The following is a 14,301-nucleotide window of genomic DNA, read 5'->3' as shown; positions in this document are numbered from 1 at the left end:
ATGTTGAATTTGACCCATTTTTGTGGCCAAAATTAAAATTTTTGAAATTAACAAGATTTTTGAATGCAGGTTTCTTGTATAATGAAGGTTATTACTATAGAAAGGTATTTTAAAAAAGTGGGCGTGTCAACGCCCACAGAAATTGAAAAAAAGCGAATATCTAAAGTAATTTTCAAGTTAGAGACCCCAATTTTGGAACACAAGATGAATGTCCTATTTCAAATGCGTCCTGCAAAGTTGGTCCAGATCGGATAAAAAATATGGAAGTTATTCAAGAAAAAAAAAATCTCAAAGGCTTGACCAAGGGCTTGTTTATCATTTTGCGAAAAGTGACGATTTTTTCAGGGTTTAACGCAAGTAATCTTAATAGGACAGCAAGATCAACAAGTTATGAAAGTGTATATGGCATTTTGTTTCTCGCAAAAGCTCCTTGCTTACGCCACACTTCTAGCAGTTCTGCAATTCTGATCAAAATGTTGCTCCCTAATAATTCAAATTACGCAAAAAACCGCAAAAAACATATTACATATTATGAATTCAGAATTGTCAAATCTAAAACATGTATATACATACTCACTGAACAAATTTGAACATTTTAGTTAAAACCTTTTGGAAAGTTCAACTTTCTTTCGAAAAGTGACAAGGGGACATCACTTGCTAAATATACAAATTATTAGAAAAATACTAACAAAACACGAAACATATTAGTATCAACACATAGTAATAACTTGAAGAAGTGATATTCTTTTTGAATTTTATTATTTAATGATTTTTTGTGGAAGATATGTCAATTTGAAATTGCACCGCAAATTTAACATTTAGCACTGCACGTGGTGTCTGCTTGCAACAGCTTACTTTAACAGCTGTTATTTTAACATTAAACTGTTAAGTTAACATTTTATGTATACAATATCGCGATTTGATCATTTCTCAACATGGTAACATTAAAAAAAAACGGAAATTTGAATACTTGCGAAAAATGAGTTTTGGCCACGAAAACGGGTCAAATTCTACATAGTGCAGTGTTCGGCGACTCAGTTTATGCACACATACCCAGGTACTTTGACCCGTTTTGAATAAAAGCGGTACTATTTTCAAAATATGCCAAAATAATATACCACAAAAATACTAAAAATAAAAATATATCAAATGGCATAGTTGGTATATTGATATGGTACTACATTCAATAGTATGTCTTGAATGAAAGATATACAATGTATGTGTGTGTAAGCGGCATATGCGTACATAAGTGGACGAATTGGCAGGCAACACAACAGCAACGTCTATTGTCTGTTGGTAATTTTCTTTATTTGCGGCCTAGCAAAAGCTTCTGCACACCGCCAACATAAATTAATTTGTGTTTCTAACGGCGCACTACAACTACAACTGCAGTTAACAAAATAAAATAAAAAAAAATTGAAAAGGAGAAAAACTCTACGCACCGTTTCCTTAAGCACATGGACAACAACAGTAAAATTTGCAACACACGCGCCGCTCTTTCTTATTTGTAGTTGCAGTTTTTAGAAACTTATAATATTTACACCAATATTACACTCTCTTTTTATTTTTATATTACAACGCAAAAAAATAAAAGGAGATTTAGCGAGACATAACACAACACGCGCTTCACTAAAATTGACGCCCAGTTCCTTCGTCGTTGAAATTAGAATTTGAGAATCAAAGTAAATAAATGTGTGGGCCAAAAGCATCGTCGAGTTGCCAGACTGCTGCGTTTTTGTATTTCTTTTCAACATAACTTTCGCAAATATGTCCAGTCGAATGATGGACAGTATGGCAACTCGCTGCAGCTGAACAAAAGCACTGGTCACGAATTCGCCGTATTTCGTTTTGTTGTTTGTTGACGCTGTTGCTTGTCTTGCATTTAGTTTGGTGGCATTGCTATTGGCGCCGCTGTTTGTCTGTTTATCGCGCTTGCGTAAGTGTGTGTGTCAGCGAGGATCTCGTTGACCATCGAGAGAACAGCAACAGCTAACACTAATGACAAGGTGACGGCTGAGAAAATTAAAGTTGCGCAGTCCTCGCAGAAACGTGTCAATAGAAATTTGGCCATCATGTTTGAAAAGACCAGCGACAATTGCAGCATTTCAACGCAAAATATTTTGACTGGCAAGCGGCGATCGCGGCTGGACGAGCCAGCAGCAAAGACCGCAGTTGAGAATCTGCTTTCACCACCGCCCAAGAAGAGGTCAAGACGCAGTGAGCTGGAAAGGCTCAACGATGACATTGCCCAAATGTATGCAAACGATGTGATTCGCGCCACCGGACGTCGGGCATGCTCCGCAACGACGCGGAGCAGCACAACAGTGTTAGTAACAGCACTAGCGCTGAGTTTGCACCGTATATACGTAATGAGGCTCGTCGCGGACGTCACTATGAGGCTTTGTGTCGTCAGACAACGAAAAAACTCCGTTGTGCGCAATTACAGCAATTGCTCAAATGCACGAAGACTGCGAATAAGCCCGCGGCCAATATAAAAGCGGCAGCCAAGCGCTTGATTGTACGTCACAAGAGTAAGATTGCAAAGCAAAAGAAACTCGCCAAAATCCAAGACGAATCAAAAGTGCGCATAAGGCCGGTCAGCAACAATGCCAAGACGGAGCCCCTGAGCAGCCAACAGTCAGTCAGTGACTGCCAGTAAGATGCCACCAACTCGACCGGACGAGGAGCAGCTACTTGTGATCCACGAGTGCAAGCTCGAACAAAACGAGTATCTACAGAGCTCTCCTCAGGCTGAGCGAGTTAAAGGCGGTACGATACCACCTGCAGAGGCAGAGTCGATTCAACGTAGACGTAGAAGTAAAGCTCGATGTGGACGACACTTCATCGCCAAAGCTGGAAGTATCAATTACCGGCGACGGCAATTCCAAGGGAATTATTGGCTAATGAGAGCGATGCGGAAGAAGATCCATTATCAGCAGTTGAGAATTAATACGGAACGTAGAGCAAGAGGAAGAAGCTCAACAACCGGAGCCCGAAAAGGAAGAAGAGCAGCCGCAGCAAGTGGAACAGCAAGTAGAGCAACAAGCGCAAGTCGCAATAGAACAGGCAGATGAGGAAATGTCAGAGTCGCAACCGGACGGAAATCAAGAGTTACAAGTCTCGGTGGCGGTGTATCCAATGCCCCTCAAGGGCATTGGCAATCCGTGCCACCGGGATTGTAGCTGCTGTAGTTGCCTGGATTATTGGATGTCTGCCAACCGGATGGATCTCCACGCCGTTTGCCGCTACCTTGTGGTGAATACTGTGATCCTGTGGGGTGTTGTTGAGGTTGCTGCTGTAGGAGTCCATTGCTCTGACACCATTTAGCACGACGTGGATCACGTGAGCCCGCACCGTTAAGATTGCCATAGCGTCGAGTACTAGAATCCTCTTGTCCATTATTAAATCCGTTGGCAAAACCATCAACATTACCTGGCGACAGGTTATTCAGACTCGGTGCCCTATTCAAATTGATTGAACCATGCAATGCGTTCGGCATGTTCAAATTGACATTGTGCTTTCTGTTGTTGTTGATGTTTGCCGGGATCGATTTTGTAGTTGGCGGCGATGTGTGAGTCGTTGACTTTGCCGAACTACCGCTGGGTGATCCAATCACTGGAATGGACTGAGGTAATGGAAATTTCTTAACTGGAATGTTCTTCCTTCGGGGCCAACTTGTCGTCGGACCTTTCGCACTGGATTGGATGGGCGACACACTTGCCTTGAGTGGTATTTGGGTGGCATAGCTTCCACTGCGACCACGTGGATCAGTGCAATCAGATGGTGAAGCAGGTGTTGTTTCCGGTGTAGCCGCCAATGCCGCCAACTTCTTGCGCGCCTCCTCTAAAGCAGCAGGTGCCGGAAGACTCGATCGGCGCTGAGTCTTCGCATCATCTGTTGGAACGGGAACAACCGTTGGTCGTCTCACGAAAACTGTCGACTTGGGCAACGTGGCATCGGTCAACGAAGTTGGATGCATTGGCGTTTGTGTGTTCCTTGGAGATCTACGCACATAATCCACGCGTCTGCTGCCAATCGACGAGTCTATGTCGGGCAATAGGGCAGCAAGTGAGGGTTCGAGACCCAGATTTGGTTTTGTCGGTTTAGGCGGATTCGAGCGACGCTCAAGGTCAGGCTTAGGTGCCGAAATCTCTGCTGCTACAAGACGCTCAGGCTCGCGATCAACAATCGTGGCAGCAGTCGACCTCCTTTCCAACAGGTCATCCTGAACAGTTATTAACTCAGGACTGGGGGCTGGTGGATTTGCACGACACTTTTGTGACGCAATTGAGCCAAAGTTCAAGGGAATTGTTTCTATGACAGCAGTTGACATCTCTTTTAGCTGCGCTTCCTCAGCTGCATTTTTAGCTGTTGTTGTCTTTGGGTTTGTTGCCGTTGGTTCTGGTAGAATAGCACATCGCTTTGGTTCCAAATTTGTTGGATTTGATGTTTGTGGCGTTGGCAATTTAGCTGCCGGCACAGAAGGTTTGTTTTTACTTTCTGGCGCCTTAGCAGCAGGGGCCATAGTCTTTGAATGGCGCAACGTTGCCTGCGATTTAGCATCGAATACTGGTTTCCTAGGTGCAACTGCTGGCGCCTTCTTTGATATTCCGTTGACAGCATTCGTCTTGGCGGCGGTACTTGAAGTGGCAGTTGCACAAGTGCAGTGCTGCCAACTTTTGACCAGCAAAAAGCTGTTTTGACGGAATGAATAGAGAAAAAGCTTAAAAAATTATTAAAAATCCAAAAAAAGCTAAAAACAAATGTATAAAAAAAAAGAGAAAAAATGTCTTTAAAAATAACAATTTATTAAGTTCATTTTTGTTTAAAAGATAAAGATTTGCATTATTTAATCGTTATCTCCTTAGTCTGTCTCATTTGCGTATGACATATTAGTGCCTATCATCTGTAGATATTTTATAGGCACTTCATAGTCGACGCAGCATTTTCCCATCCGTCACAATCCGATTCTCTATATTACAATAAAAATGAATAGATATATCTTTTGCTTGAAATTAATACTTTAACGTATGCTTAGAATGCATTCCTTAAATTGGTTAACCTGGCAAATAGCCAGAAATCGCGTATGACCAGGGCAAACACAATATTTGGATGGCCACAGTTGCAAACTCAAAAATCTCCGGTTTTCACCAGAATCTTTAAAGATCAAAATTTGTTTGTGTTGCTGATGTTGGCCCACTTGATCAAATTAAAATGGAAACACTAAGCGAGTGATAAAATTAGCGTATTTCGAGAAAACAACCGATACGCCAACACATTTTCTGGATTGTTTATAAGTGACTATCGTAAATCTGCCACTTTTCCATATTTTGTACTTTTTGTACTTTTGTGTTAACAACACAAAAAGTTGGGAAAAAGCCAACAATTTCTAAAAAGCTAGAATTCCCGCTTTTCACAATTCCCGCATTCACAAATTTTTCCCGCATTTAGCCTTCAAAAAGCCAGATTTGACGGGAAAAAATCCAAATTGGCAGCACTGCCATCGTGTCACCTCAGCAATGCTGAGGTGGAGAACTATCGATTGCACTGTCGACACTTTCGATGGTTTGGCGCTATCGCACTATCGATAGTTTTGTACGCGGCGTCTCACATCACAAGGACAAAATATAGTTGAAAGTGGAAAGCAAAAATAAGTTATAGCATGGATAAGTTCCTAACAATTGTGGAAAAAGGTAAGTGCAAGTGTATTTGTAAGTTTTATTTTAAGTATTCAAAACGTGTTTTTTCAATTAAAGCAAAACGACGCAGCTCAACTACTCCTAGCAGTGATGTCAAAGTAGCATGTCAATGCAGCAGCGCTGACTCGGACGCAAGCAACACACAGCAAGAAGCGATAAGAAACTGGCGAAGTGTCTGAATTGCGAAAAGGAATACAGGACGAGTGGACACGTCAAATTTAAGAGATCACCTAAAGCAACAAATGTATTTTTAAGAGTTAAGATTATAATAAAGTTTTATTTAAATTTCATTTTATAGTATTTTCTACATTTAACAATTAAGAAGCATCACACTACCGATAGCACTATCGACACTATCGATGGTTTGAGAAAAATAATCGCTCAGCACTCCAAAATGCGGTCACACATTTTCGCTTTACTTATTACTCTTGTTCTTCTTCTTTTGACTGAAGAAACACGAAAGAGAAATACCCGCACATGCACGAACACGCTCACAAATACGACACTTTGTTAGAGTTTGCGCAAGTAAAATTCACACAAATAGTAGTATAATATTGGAGATAGTTCTTGCAAATAATTTGGCGTCGAAAATTGCAGAACGAAAGCAAATAAACAATTGAATCAATTAGCAGCTAGCATACTAAATAAATATGTACATATGTATATGTAAAAGCAGACACGAAATGATACAAAACTCGCCACCATCTCTAGAATTGCATTCTAGAAACATATGATGCTTTGTCACTTAGAATACAAGCTTATTTGTTTGTATGTATGTATGTATGTGTGTGTAAGCAGCATACGCGTACACATGTGGACGGATTGGCAGGCAACACAACAACAACGTCTATTGTCTGTTGGTAATTTTCTTTATTTGCGGCCTAGCAAAAGCTTCTGCACATCGCCAACATAAATTAATATGCGTTTCTAACGGCAGCTGAATTTATGCACACATACACAGGTACTTTGACCACACTACAGCTACAACTTCAGTTAACAAAATAAAATAAAAATTGAAAAAGAGAAAAAACTACGCACCGTTTCCTTAAGCAAATGAGCAACAACAGTAAAATTGAAAGCACACGCGCCGCTCTTTATTTGTGGTTGTAGTTTTTAGACACTTATAATATTTACACTCTCTTTCTATTTTTATATTACAAATCAAAAAAAAAAGGAGATTTAGCGAGACATAACACAACACGCGCTTCACTAAAATTGACGCCCAGTTCCTTCGTCGTTGAAATTAGAATTTGAGAATCAAATCACCCAGACTGCTGCGTTTTTGTATTTCTTTTCAACATAACTTTCGCAAATATGTCCAGTCGAATGATGGACAGTATGGCAACTCGCTGCAGCTGTCAAAAGCGCTGGTCACGAATTCGCCGTATTTCGTTTTGTTGTTTGTTGACGCTGTTGCTTGCCTTGCATTTAAGCAGGCCATCCACAGGCGAGCATGTTTGCGAACATGCTCGCCAACTTGTATTTCATTTGCCCACCAACTAGGGCCAACATGTTCGCGAACATCATTTGTAGGCAATTTTCAAGCAGTCAACATGTCAGCGGATAACGACATATATGAAAAACTGTTAAATTTAGTAATGGCCAAAGTTATAGAGACCTGAAATTCTTAACAGGAATTTCTCCCCAGAGCCTTGGGCGTATAATAATTGAAATATAATAATATAATAATTGATTTTGCAGATAAAAAAATGAATTCTTTCATACATTTTTTTGCTCATTTTGCGCTTTGCAAACACGTCTTCTCTCTACAAAACGATTGCGCAAATGATGTTCGTGCAAACGTTGCCATCCATTGGCGAACATGTTCGTGCAAACACAGACAAAATAGAATAATTTTAATCTCATGCGAACATTTTGACGAACACGAAATTTGACGACGAACTCTACCATCCACGAGAAAAATTTCGTCGAGCACAACATATTCGCGAACATGCTCGCCCGTGGATGGCCTGCTTTAGTTTGGTGGCATTGCTGTTGGCGCCGCTGTTTGTTTGTGTGTTTGTCGCGCTTGCGTAAGTGTGTGTGTAGCGTTCTCAAGGTGGTTAACATGTCGCCCTCATTTTGACGATCTCTTTTGCTGTGCACATTCTTACACTCAACTGAGGACAATTCGTAAACATTTTTCGTCCGGACGAAACACACACACATGCAAGTTTTGGTGCTTCCTGCTTGTCGTATTTTACGCACCCTCACATACACACATACGCATCCGAGTGAACATACGGAATATGGGTAATTCTCTGGTAAATGTGGCGTGCGAACAGCTTTACAGTGACGAAGCATTGAGAACAGCATCGCCGCCGAGTCCCTTGTGCTGCGACTCCTGGGCGGCAACAACCTCCTCTGTCTTGGGCTTGCCCTCCAGCAGGAAGCAATTGATGAGGAAACGAATTGAGCCTGCGAAGGAAAGAGCAAATATATATGTATTAGTTGCAATCCAAAAGATGGTGTAAAAATGAGATTTACTGATGCCATAGAAGCCCGAGTAGAAGATCATAATGGAGCCGCGATTGCCGATCATCTTGGCAACGGGATCCACAAGAATGGGCAGATTGCCGCCAATGTTGTTAATCACAAAGAGGAAGACGCCAATGGTCGAGGAGTGCACACGCAACGGGACAATCTCGACGACAATGGCAAACACAATACCGAACACCATTTCGGCAAATAAATAGCTCAGGCCCAGCGTGATCATGGCCCACAAGGGATCAAAGTAGACGGAACCAAAGCCGGGCAGCGTGGCAATCAATTGACTGAGCGCAAGGACAAAGGTACGCGATCTGATGCCCATTTGGGCGACAATCTTGTCGACCATAATTCCACCGACAACGACACCGACGCTGCCAATGCCAATGGTAACGGCAAAAAACCAACAGCCGAGATCAACATCGGGGAAATAGGTGTTGTAATAGAGATCCGCATTGTTGGCAAACGTCATGCCCCACAGTGACATATGGAGGCGGCAATCATCAGCATAATCATGGCAGGACTTTTGATCACCTGCCACAATGTCGGTTTTACCGCTGGCCGTTTGACGATCTCCCTCACCGATTGCCTTCGGTTCCGGCTCCTTCAGAATCGTCGATCCAGTGAGTGCGGCCACAATGATGGTCAGGACACCGGCACCCAGATAACACACACGCCAGCCCAAGTCGAAGAAGTTGAGCTTGGTAATGTAACGACCCACAGGGAAGGCAATGCCATAGCCGCCATAGATGCCCCAGTTGAAGATGGCCATAACCAAGGCACGTTTGCTTTCCGGGAAAACATCGGACATAATTCCGGTGGCGAGGGGATTGCAACCGGACTCACCGGCGGCGATTATCATGCTCAATATCACCTGATGCCAATACTGCTTAACGCTGCTGTGCAGGAAGATCGCAATGCCGGTGAGCATCTTGATCCGATTGTATTTGTCGGCCGCAAAACCCATGAAGACACCGGCTATGGTGAAGAGTAGAATGAAAGTGGGACCAGCGAGAATCTGATAATCGATGCCCAGGCCATTTTAGTTCCATTCGCAGTAGCCGGTGCCATTGAAATTGAGGGCATAGAACAACTCGTCTCGTTCTTGACGTCGCCGCATTACGTTGTCAGCTCGTGACGACTAAACATGCTGTTGCATTATAATGTAATGCTATATTTTAAAAGTTACTTTGTCATAAACTGAATTTTGTATGTAATATAATATATAATATCTAGAGTTGTCAAAGCAATTGCTTTCGCTCAATTCCGACTCAATTCCATTTCGCGGTGCGACAGCTCATTCTGACGATAAATTTTGAGCGGAATGATTTCACTGTCAATCCTCAAGTTCTGCCATATATTTGATTTAGATTTTGAAGTAGCTGACCTTTACTTCGAACATGTAACATTTTCTAATCTGAATTTTATTAACAAAATAAGCATGGGATAATTTTGTTGTCTGTTTTTAATTAAATTAATAAATGAGAAAGTGAGAAGTATAAATTGAAAATGTTTTTTAGATGTGTATTTTGAATTTAAATTTAATCTTCATATTAGACGCGTTACTCGTAAGTGTTATATTTGAATTGAGCAACTTATTTGTTGTTTAAAATCTTGCCTTTATTATAAATTTTATTACAATTTTAACGATGACCATGATGATGTCTTTTAGAATTTGTGAACTATAATTTTGCTGTACTTTTTCACTGACGCCTTTGAACTTTAATCCTCTGCGGGTTTCACCTCATCTTGACCATCGCCGACAGTTTCTGTGGCTGGCACCTCGGGCACTTCCTCTTCGTCCTGCGGCAATGCGGCCGCACTCTTGCCAGCCAAAGCCAGCTGAGTATCCGCAGGCACAAATTCCTCCTCTTCGACTTCTTCGCCATCGGCACCATCTGCTGCCAGCGGTTCGGGTGGCAACCAGCACGAACCTTTGACCAAACGCTCTTCGATCTCGGCAATTTCGTTCTTGTAATACTGATTGAAATCGGGTCGGTCCCAGATGCTCTTGACCCACTGCAGATTGAAGTCCATTTTGGCGCAACAGCAGAATTTGCGTGCCTTATGGCACTTGGGACACTTGGGCTGTTGGCGGGCTGGATGAGTGTACTGTTGTTTCTGTTTCTTCTTGCAACAATAGGGGCAGACGTGCTTCGGCTTGCGTTTGGTGCTGCAAGGCACCGGCTCCTTGGCATAGACCAAATGTCCGCGCTTCTTGGCACAGAAACAACAGTTGCAATCATCGCCTTCTGGCTGACGTTTACGCGTCTGCATGCGATCGTAGTACTTCTTGAATGCCACCTTAATCTTGGCCTCGTAGGCCATCTGTTCGCTGCACGAGAGTCCATCAAAGCGAGCAAAACTTTCGGCTGACTTGCGGGCCGCATGCACCCAGACACATTCATCATTGTAGCTGGGCCTGCCCTGATCATCATAGGTCAGCTCCTCCTTGGGCTCGTAGTAGAAGGCCTTGAAGCCACGTTTGATGATACTATAGGCCAGATGTGCTTCGACCTTGTTCATCAGCGACTTTTTGCCCAGCTCGTGAAACAAATCCTCTTTGCGCAAACGCTTCTTGGGCACCGTGTCGATGCAATAGCAAACCTGATCGTAGTGCAGAAAGGCGTAGGTTATAATGTCGACGGTGGACTTGGCTTTGCACTCGTGCAATCCACAGATGATCATAATCTGGGCCAATGTGTTGGCCAAGTCAAGTACATTCTCCAGGAATATCGATGAGGCATTCACCTCGCCCAGGCACTTGCATTGCGTATGCTGATCGATGATGCCGAGCGGCGCATGACGCTGACATTCCTTGTGATGGCAGTTATTCCGGCATCGGAAATCTGGCATGGCATGATGCGCCTGCATCTTCACATTCAACTGGATTTATATTCTTGTATTTGATTTTTTTTTTTAATTTTTGTTTTGTTATTTATGATAAAACGTCTAAAGTAATTTGAAATTTTGTGAAAAGATTTGTTTTTTGAGATTCTACATCAAGACAAGCCGAACAAAACAATTTCTATACATTCTGAAAGAAAACTCAATGGGCATCTAATATGTAGAGTTTAAAGACAGTTTTCCTATAGCCTAGGCAGGGCGAAGCTTTAAGAGAAAGACATAAGTTCGTCCCTCTTTAATATTTTATTCTTAATGTATACTTAATGTGAGGAAATATAAGTCGATCCCCATCAAAGCTTCTTACGTTCTTCATCTTCAAATATTATTGGCTTAAAGCAATGACTTCAGTTAAAAGTTTTATGAGAATTTACGCTAAAATCCCTCTTTGAATTTTCTGCTTGGAGTTATTTCCAAGCACCGAAAAGTATGCTACACATTTTACTGAAATATTGAAATCCCCTTTAAATTCCCTTGTCGGGCTCATTTCTAGACTTTGTTTTTAGACTGAGGTGTAAAGTCTATGAAAAAATAAAAACACCGAAAAGTCTGCTACATTTTTTGTTTGCGCTAAGGAAACGAAAATGAAATTCAAAGGAAATCCAATAAAAACAGCTTATTGCATACAATTGTACAGAATAAATGCATTTCCATAACAAAATGTGTCAAAAGAACCAAAAAGGGAAAACAGAAAAGTGAAAACAGCAAAGCAGAAAGCAGAAAAGAGCAAACTGAACTGTCGACTGCAGGCCATTTCAGTGAACTCCTGTCAGATTTGCGAACCCAAGTTCTTTGTGGGCATTTGTAACTGTTAATGACGGCATTGAGTCAAGTTTATGATTGTTGGGTCGAGGGCCAAATGGAAGTGCCGTCTTGCATAATAGATGCCCTAATGTTGGGACAATATTCATAAAGCGAATGCGAATGCGAATGGTGCTGTGTGTTGGTCCCAAGACATGTCATCTTATGATTACTCCGCCGTTGACTGGCAAATACATCAAAGTTGAATTTATTTTGACAAGCGCCCAATGCAATACGAGCATAATCAAATATGTATATGTGTGTGTGTGTGTGTGTGTGTGTGCGACAGGCTCATAGAACAAAACAGCGTTGACAACGCCCAAGTCAAACAGATGAACGATAAAGTTGTCATTACTCATCCCGTTGTGTATTTAGTCAGTCAGTCATCCAGACTGAGAGTATTAAAGAGAGAGAAATAAATAATAAAAATTGTGGCCTGGCACATCAAATAAATATAAAATATATACAGATTTTTATTCGCAGACATTGAGTGCGGCTTTTATTTCATTTTAAAATGTATCTATGGGGATTTAGCGACTGCTGCTTTTGCCTCAACGACACCAGAGACCTTTTACTCCCACTTCAGCAGATCAACGAGAGCAGCGCCCAACTTCATAAACAATTATTAACTACAGTTTTCCTTATCTATAGAGTCAACTTGATACCTGTCGTAAAGTTAGTTAAGTATTTATTTGCAACTCAAGCACGATGGGGAGCCATTAATAATGCTTTTAAGTTTGCAAATACTTTGTGAAAATGTATTCATTTATATTCATTGTGATCGCTTACTAAGCGTAAACGGAACCAGCAACAGCAGCAGCCAAGATAAACAAACAAACAAACAAAGATGCGAGGAAAACAAACGAAACGCGTTATAAAAACAATTGGCCGAAACTTTTTCGATTTCGTGCGTAAATTATTCGGTTGCGTCGGCATTATAAACAACATTTGACAGAAATTACAAGAAGCACAAAGTTGTGCGAAAGTTTAAGCTCAAAAGACGTCGGCCTTCCGCTTCAGCTATTTGAAATTATGCTAATAACGAAATGCCCAAGCAAAATACATGTGCGAGCCGTCTCGTAAAAAGGTAAAAAGGACAACTGCCACGTGGCGATATGTAAATCAAATTAATATCATATATATACTCGCACATTTACTTACATGCACGCACACACAAAATTAAAGCAATTTGTGTGTTCATGCACCACACTCACCACTCACACGCACACACGGGTCGTATGCGTAATGAGCGTCAACGTATGCGCAATTTATGAATAATTGACATCTGAAAGGCAGCAGCTGGCAGTTGGCAGTTGGCAGCGCGCGTCCCTTAAACAGAGCCACTCACAACTGACATTTGACAATTTCGTCTAATGTGTTGGGTAAATTTGCATACGATACTTTAGCTCTGCTTGCTGGTAACTGGAACTGCTAACTGGCGGTGCCTTGTAGCCATGGCTACAGTCCAGCGCCTCCACTTGCCGCGTGCCACAGAGGCAGCAGCAGCCGCATGAACAGCAGCTCATCATCATTATTTTAAATAAACATTAAGTTACGCTTTACAGCCATTTATCACATTTACAGATTTATGTGCTGCCATTCACGTTGCTGCTGTTGGCGTTGCCTTTCATATTGCATGTTGCAAAGATGTTTGACTACAGCGCCGTGGCACGAACACGCTTGCTTACACCTCCAACCCTTAGGCAGCCACAAAAAGAAATATATACTCAAGGTTGCTTTTATAAACCGAATTTTCTATACACTTGCAAGCAGACTTAGCTTTTGATAAAGTTTCTTGCCAACAAAAAACATGGTTTACATTGCTCATCAGCATGAATAAATTTCATTCTACGGTCGACTTATTATAATATTGTATTATACATATAATGTATGTTAATTAAAATTCTTCGTAGGAATTTTAAACATAAACTCAAGGCAATGAGTTCGCTTAACATAATATTGTATTTTGAAAAGAGTCTTATAAAACTCACCATAGAAATTTGTTGGGTAAAAAAAGAGGTGTGGACTTAACAAATCACAGAATACTTAAACCAATGCCGTTCAAAGTTCAAAAAGATTTCAGCGCAGCTGTTTCGATTTGTGATGATATAAATAAAGCGCACAAAAATATTATGGACGAGTCGTTTGCATGTAAAATCAATGGCGACCCTTATATTTTTTATATATTGATTTTTTTTGCCATGATTTTTTGGGTGAAAAATGCTTTTAATGGTAAGTGGCGACGGTGCACAGTGGTTCCGCCCATAGGCCAAAAATAAAAAAGTCATAACAACAAAAATTTACGAAAAGTAAACAAATCGTTACTAAAATGTCCAAGCTTCTTCACTGCAAACTAGATTTTTCTGGAAATCTAACGGGACATTCTAAAAATAGAATGCAAAGTGTGAAC

At 41.3% G+C, this 14,301-nt stretch overlaps 3 protein-coding genes across 3 annotated transcripts in view; 1 reads left to right on the top strand and 2 right to left on the bottom strand.

Moving 5' to 3' along the window:
• LOC133837250 (IDLSRF-like peptide) overlaps positions 1-14,301 on the top strand; it is a 72,146-nt gene that overhangs the window by 25,981 nt on the left and 31,864 nt on the right. The window lies entirely within an intron of this gene.
• LOC133839084 (uncharacterized) lies at positions 7,680-9,545 on the bottom strand. The gene is made up of 2 exons (XM_062270413.1): positions 8,187-9,545; positions 7,680-8,117 (listed from the first exon to the last, which is right to left on the bottom strand). Exons 1-2 carry the CDS (start codon positions 9,151-9,153, stop codon positions 7,987-7,989), a joined length of 1,098 nt encoding a protein of 365 aa, XP_062126397.1. The 5' UTR covers positions 9,154-9,545; the 3' UTR covers positions 7,680-7,986.
• On the bottom strand, positions 9,782-11,218 carry LOC133837492 (uncharacterized). The gene has a single exon (XM_062268271.1). The coding sequence runs from the start codon at positions 11,058-11,060 to the stop codon at positions 9,909-9,911; it is 1,152 nt and encodes a 383-aa protein (XP_062124255.1). The 5' UTR covers positions 11,061-11,218; the 3' UTR covers positions 9,782-9,908.

Source organism: Drosophila sulfurigaster, chromosome 2R, assembly GCF_023558435.1.
Source record: "Drosophila sulfurigaster albostrigata strain 15112-1811.04 chromosome 2R, ASM2355843v2, whole genome shotgun sequence".
Taxonomy (NCBI): Eukaryota; Metazoa; Arthropoda; class Insecta; order Diptera; family Drosophilidae; genus Drosophila; species Drosophila sulfurigaster.
This window is presented reverse-complemented; position numbering and strand designations above follow the sequence as displayed.

What these genes read in the sequence shown, in the direction of transcription:
- LOC133839084 (XM_062270413.1), bottom strand. Translation starts at nt 9,153, where the DNA reads ATGGGTTTTGCGGCCGACAAATACAATCGGATCAAGATGCTCACCGGC. An exon ending in CTCGGGCTTCTATGGCATCA is followed by an intron (nt 8,118 to 8,186) that starts GTAAATCTCATT and finishes TTTCCTTCGCAG; the next exon opens with GCTCAATTCGTTTCCTCATC.
- LOC133837492 (XM_062268271.1), bottom strand. Translation starts at nt 11,060, where the DNA reads ATGCAGGCGCATCATGCCATGCCAGATTTCCGATGCCGGAATAACTGC.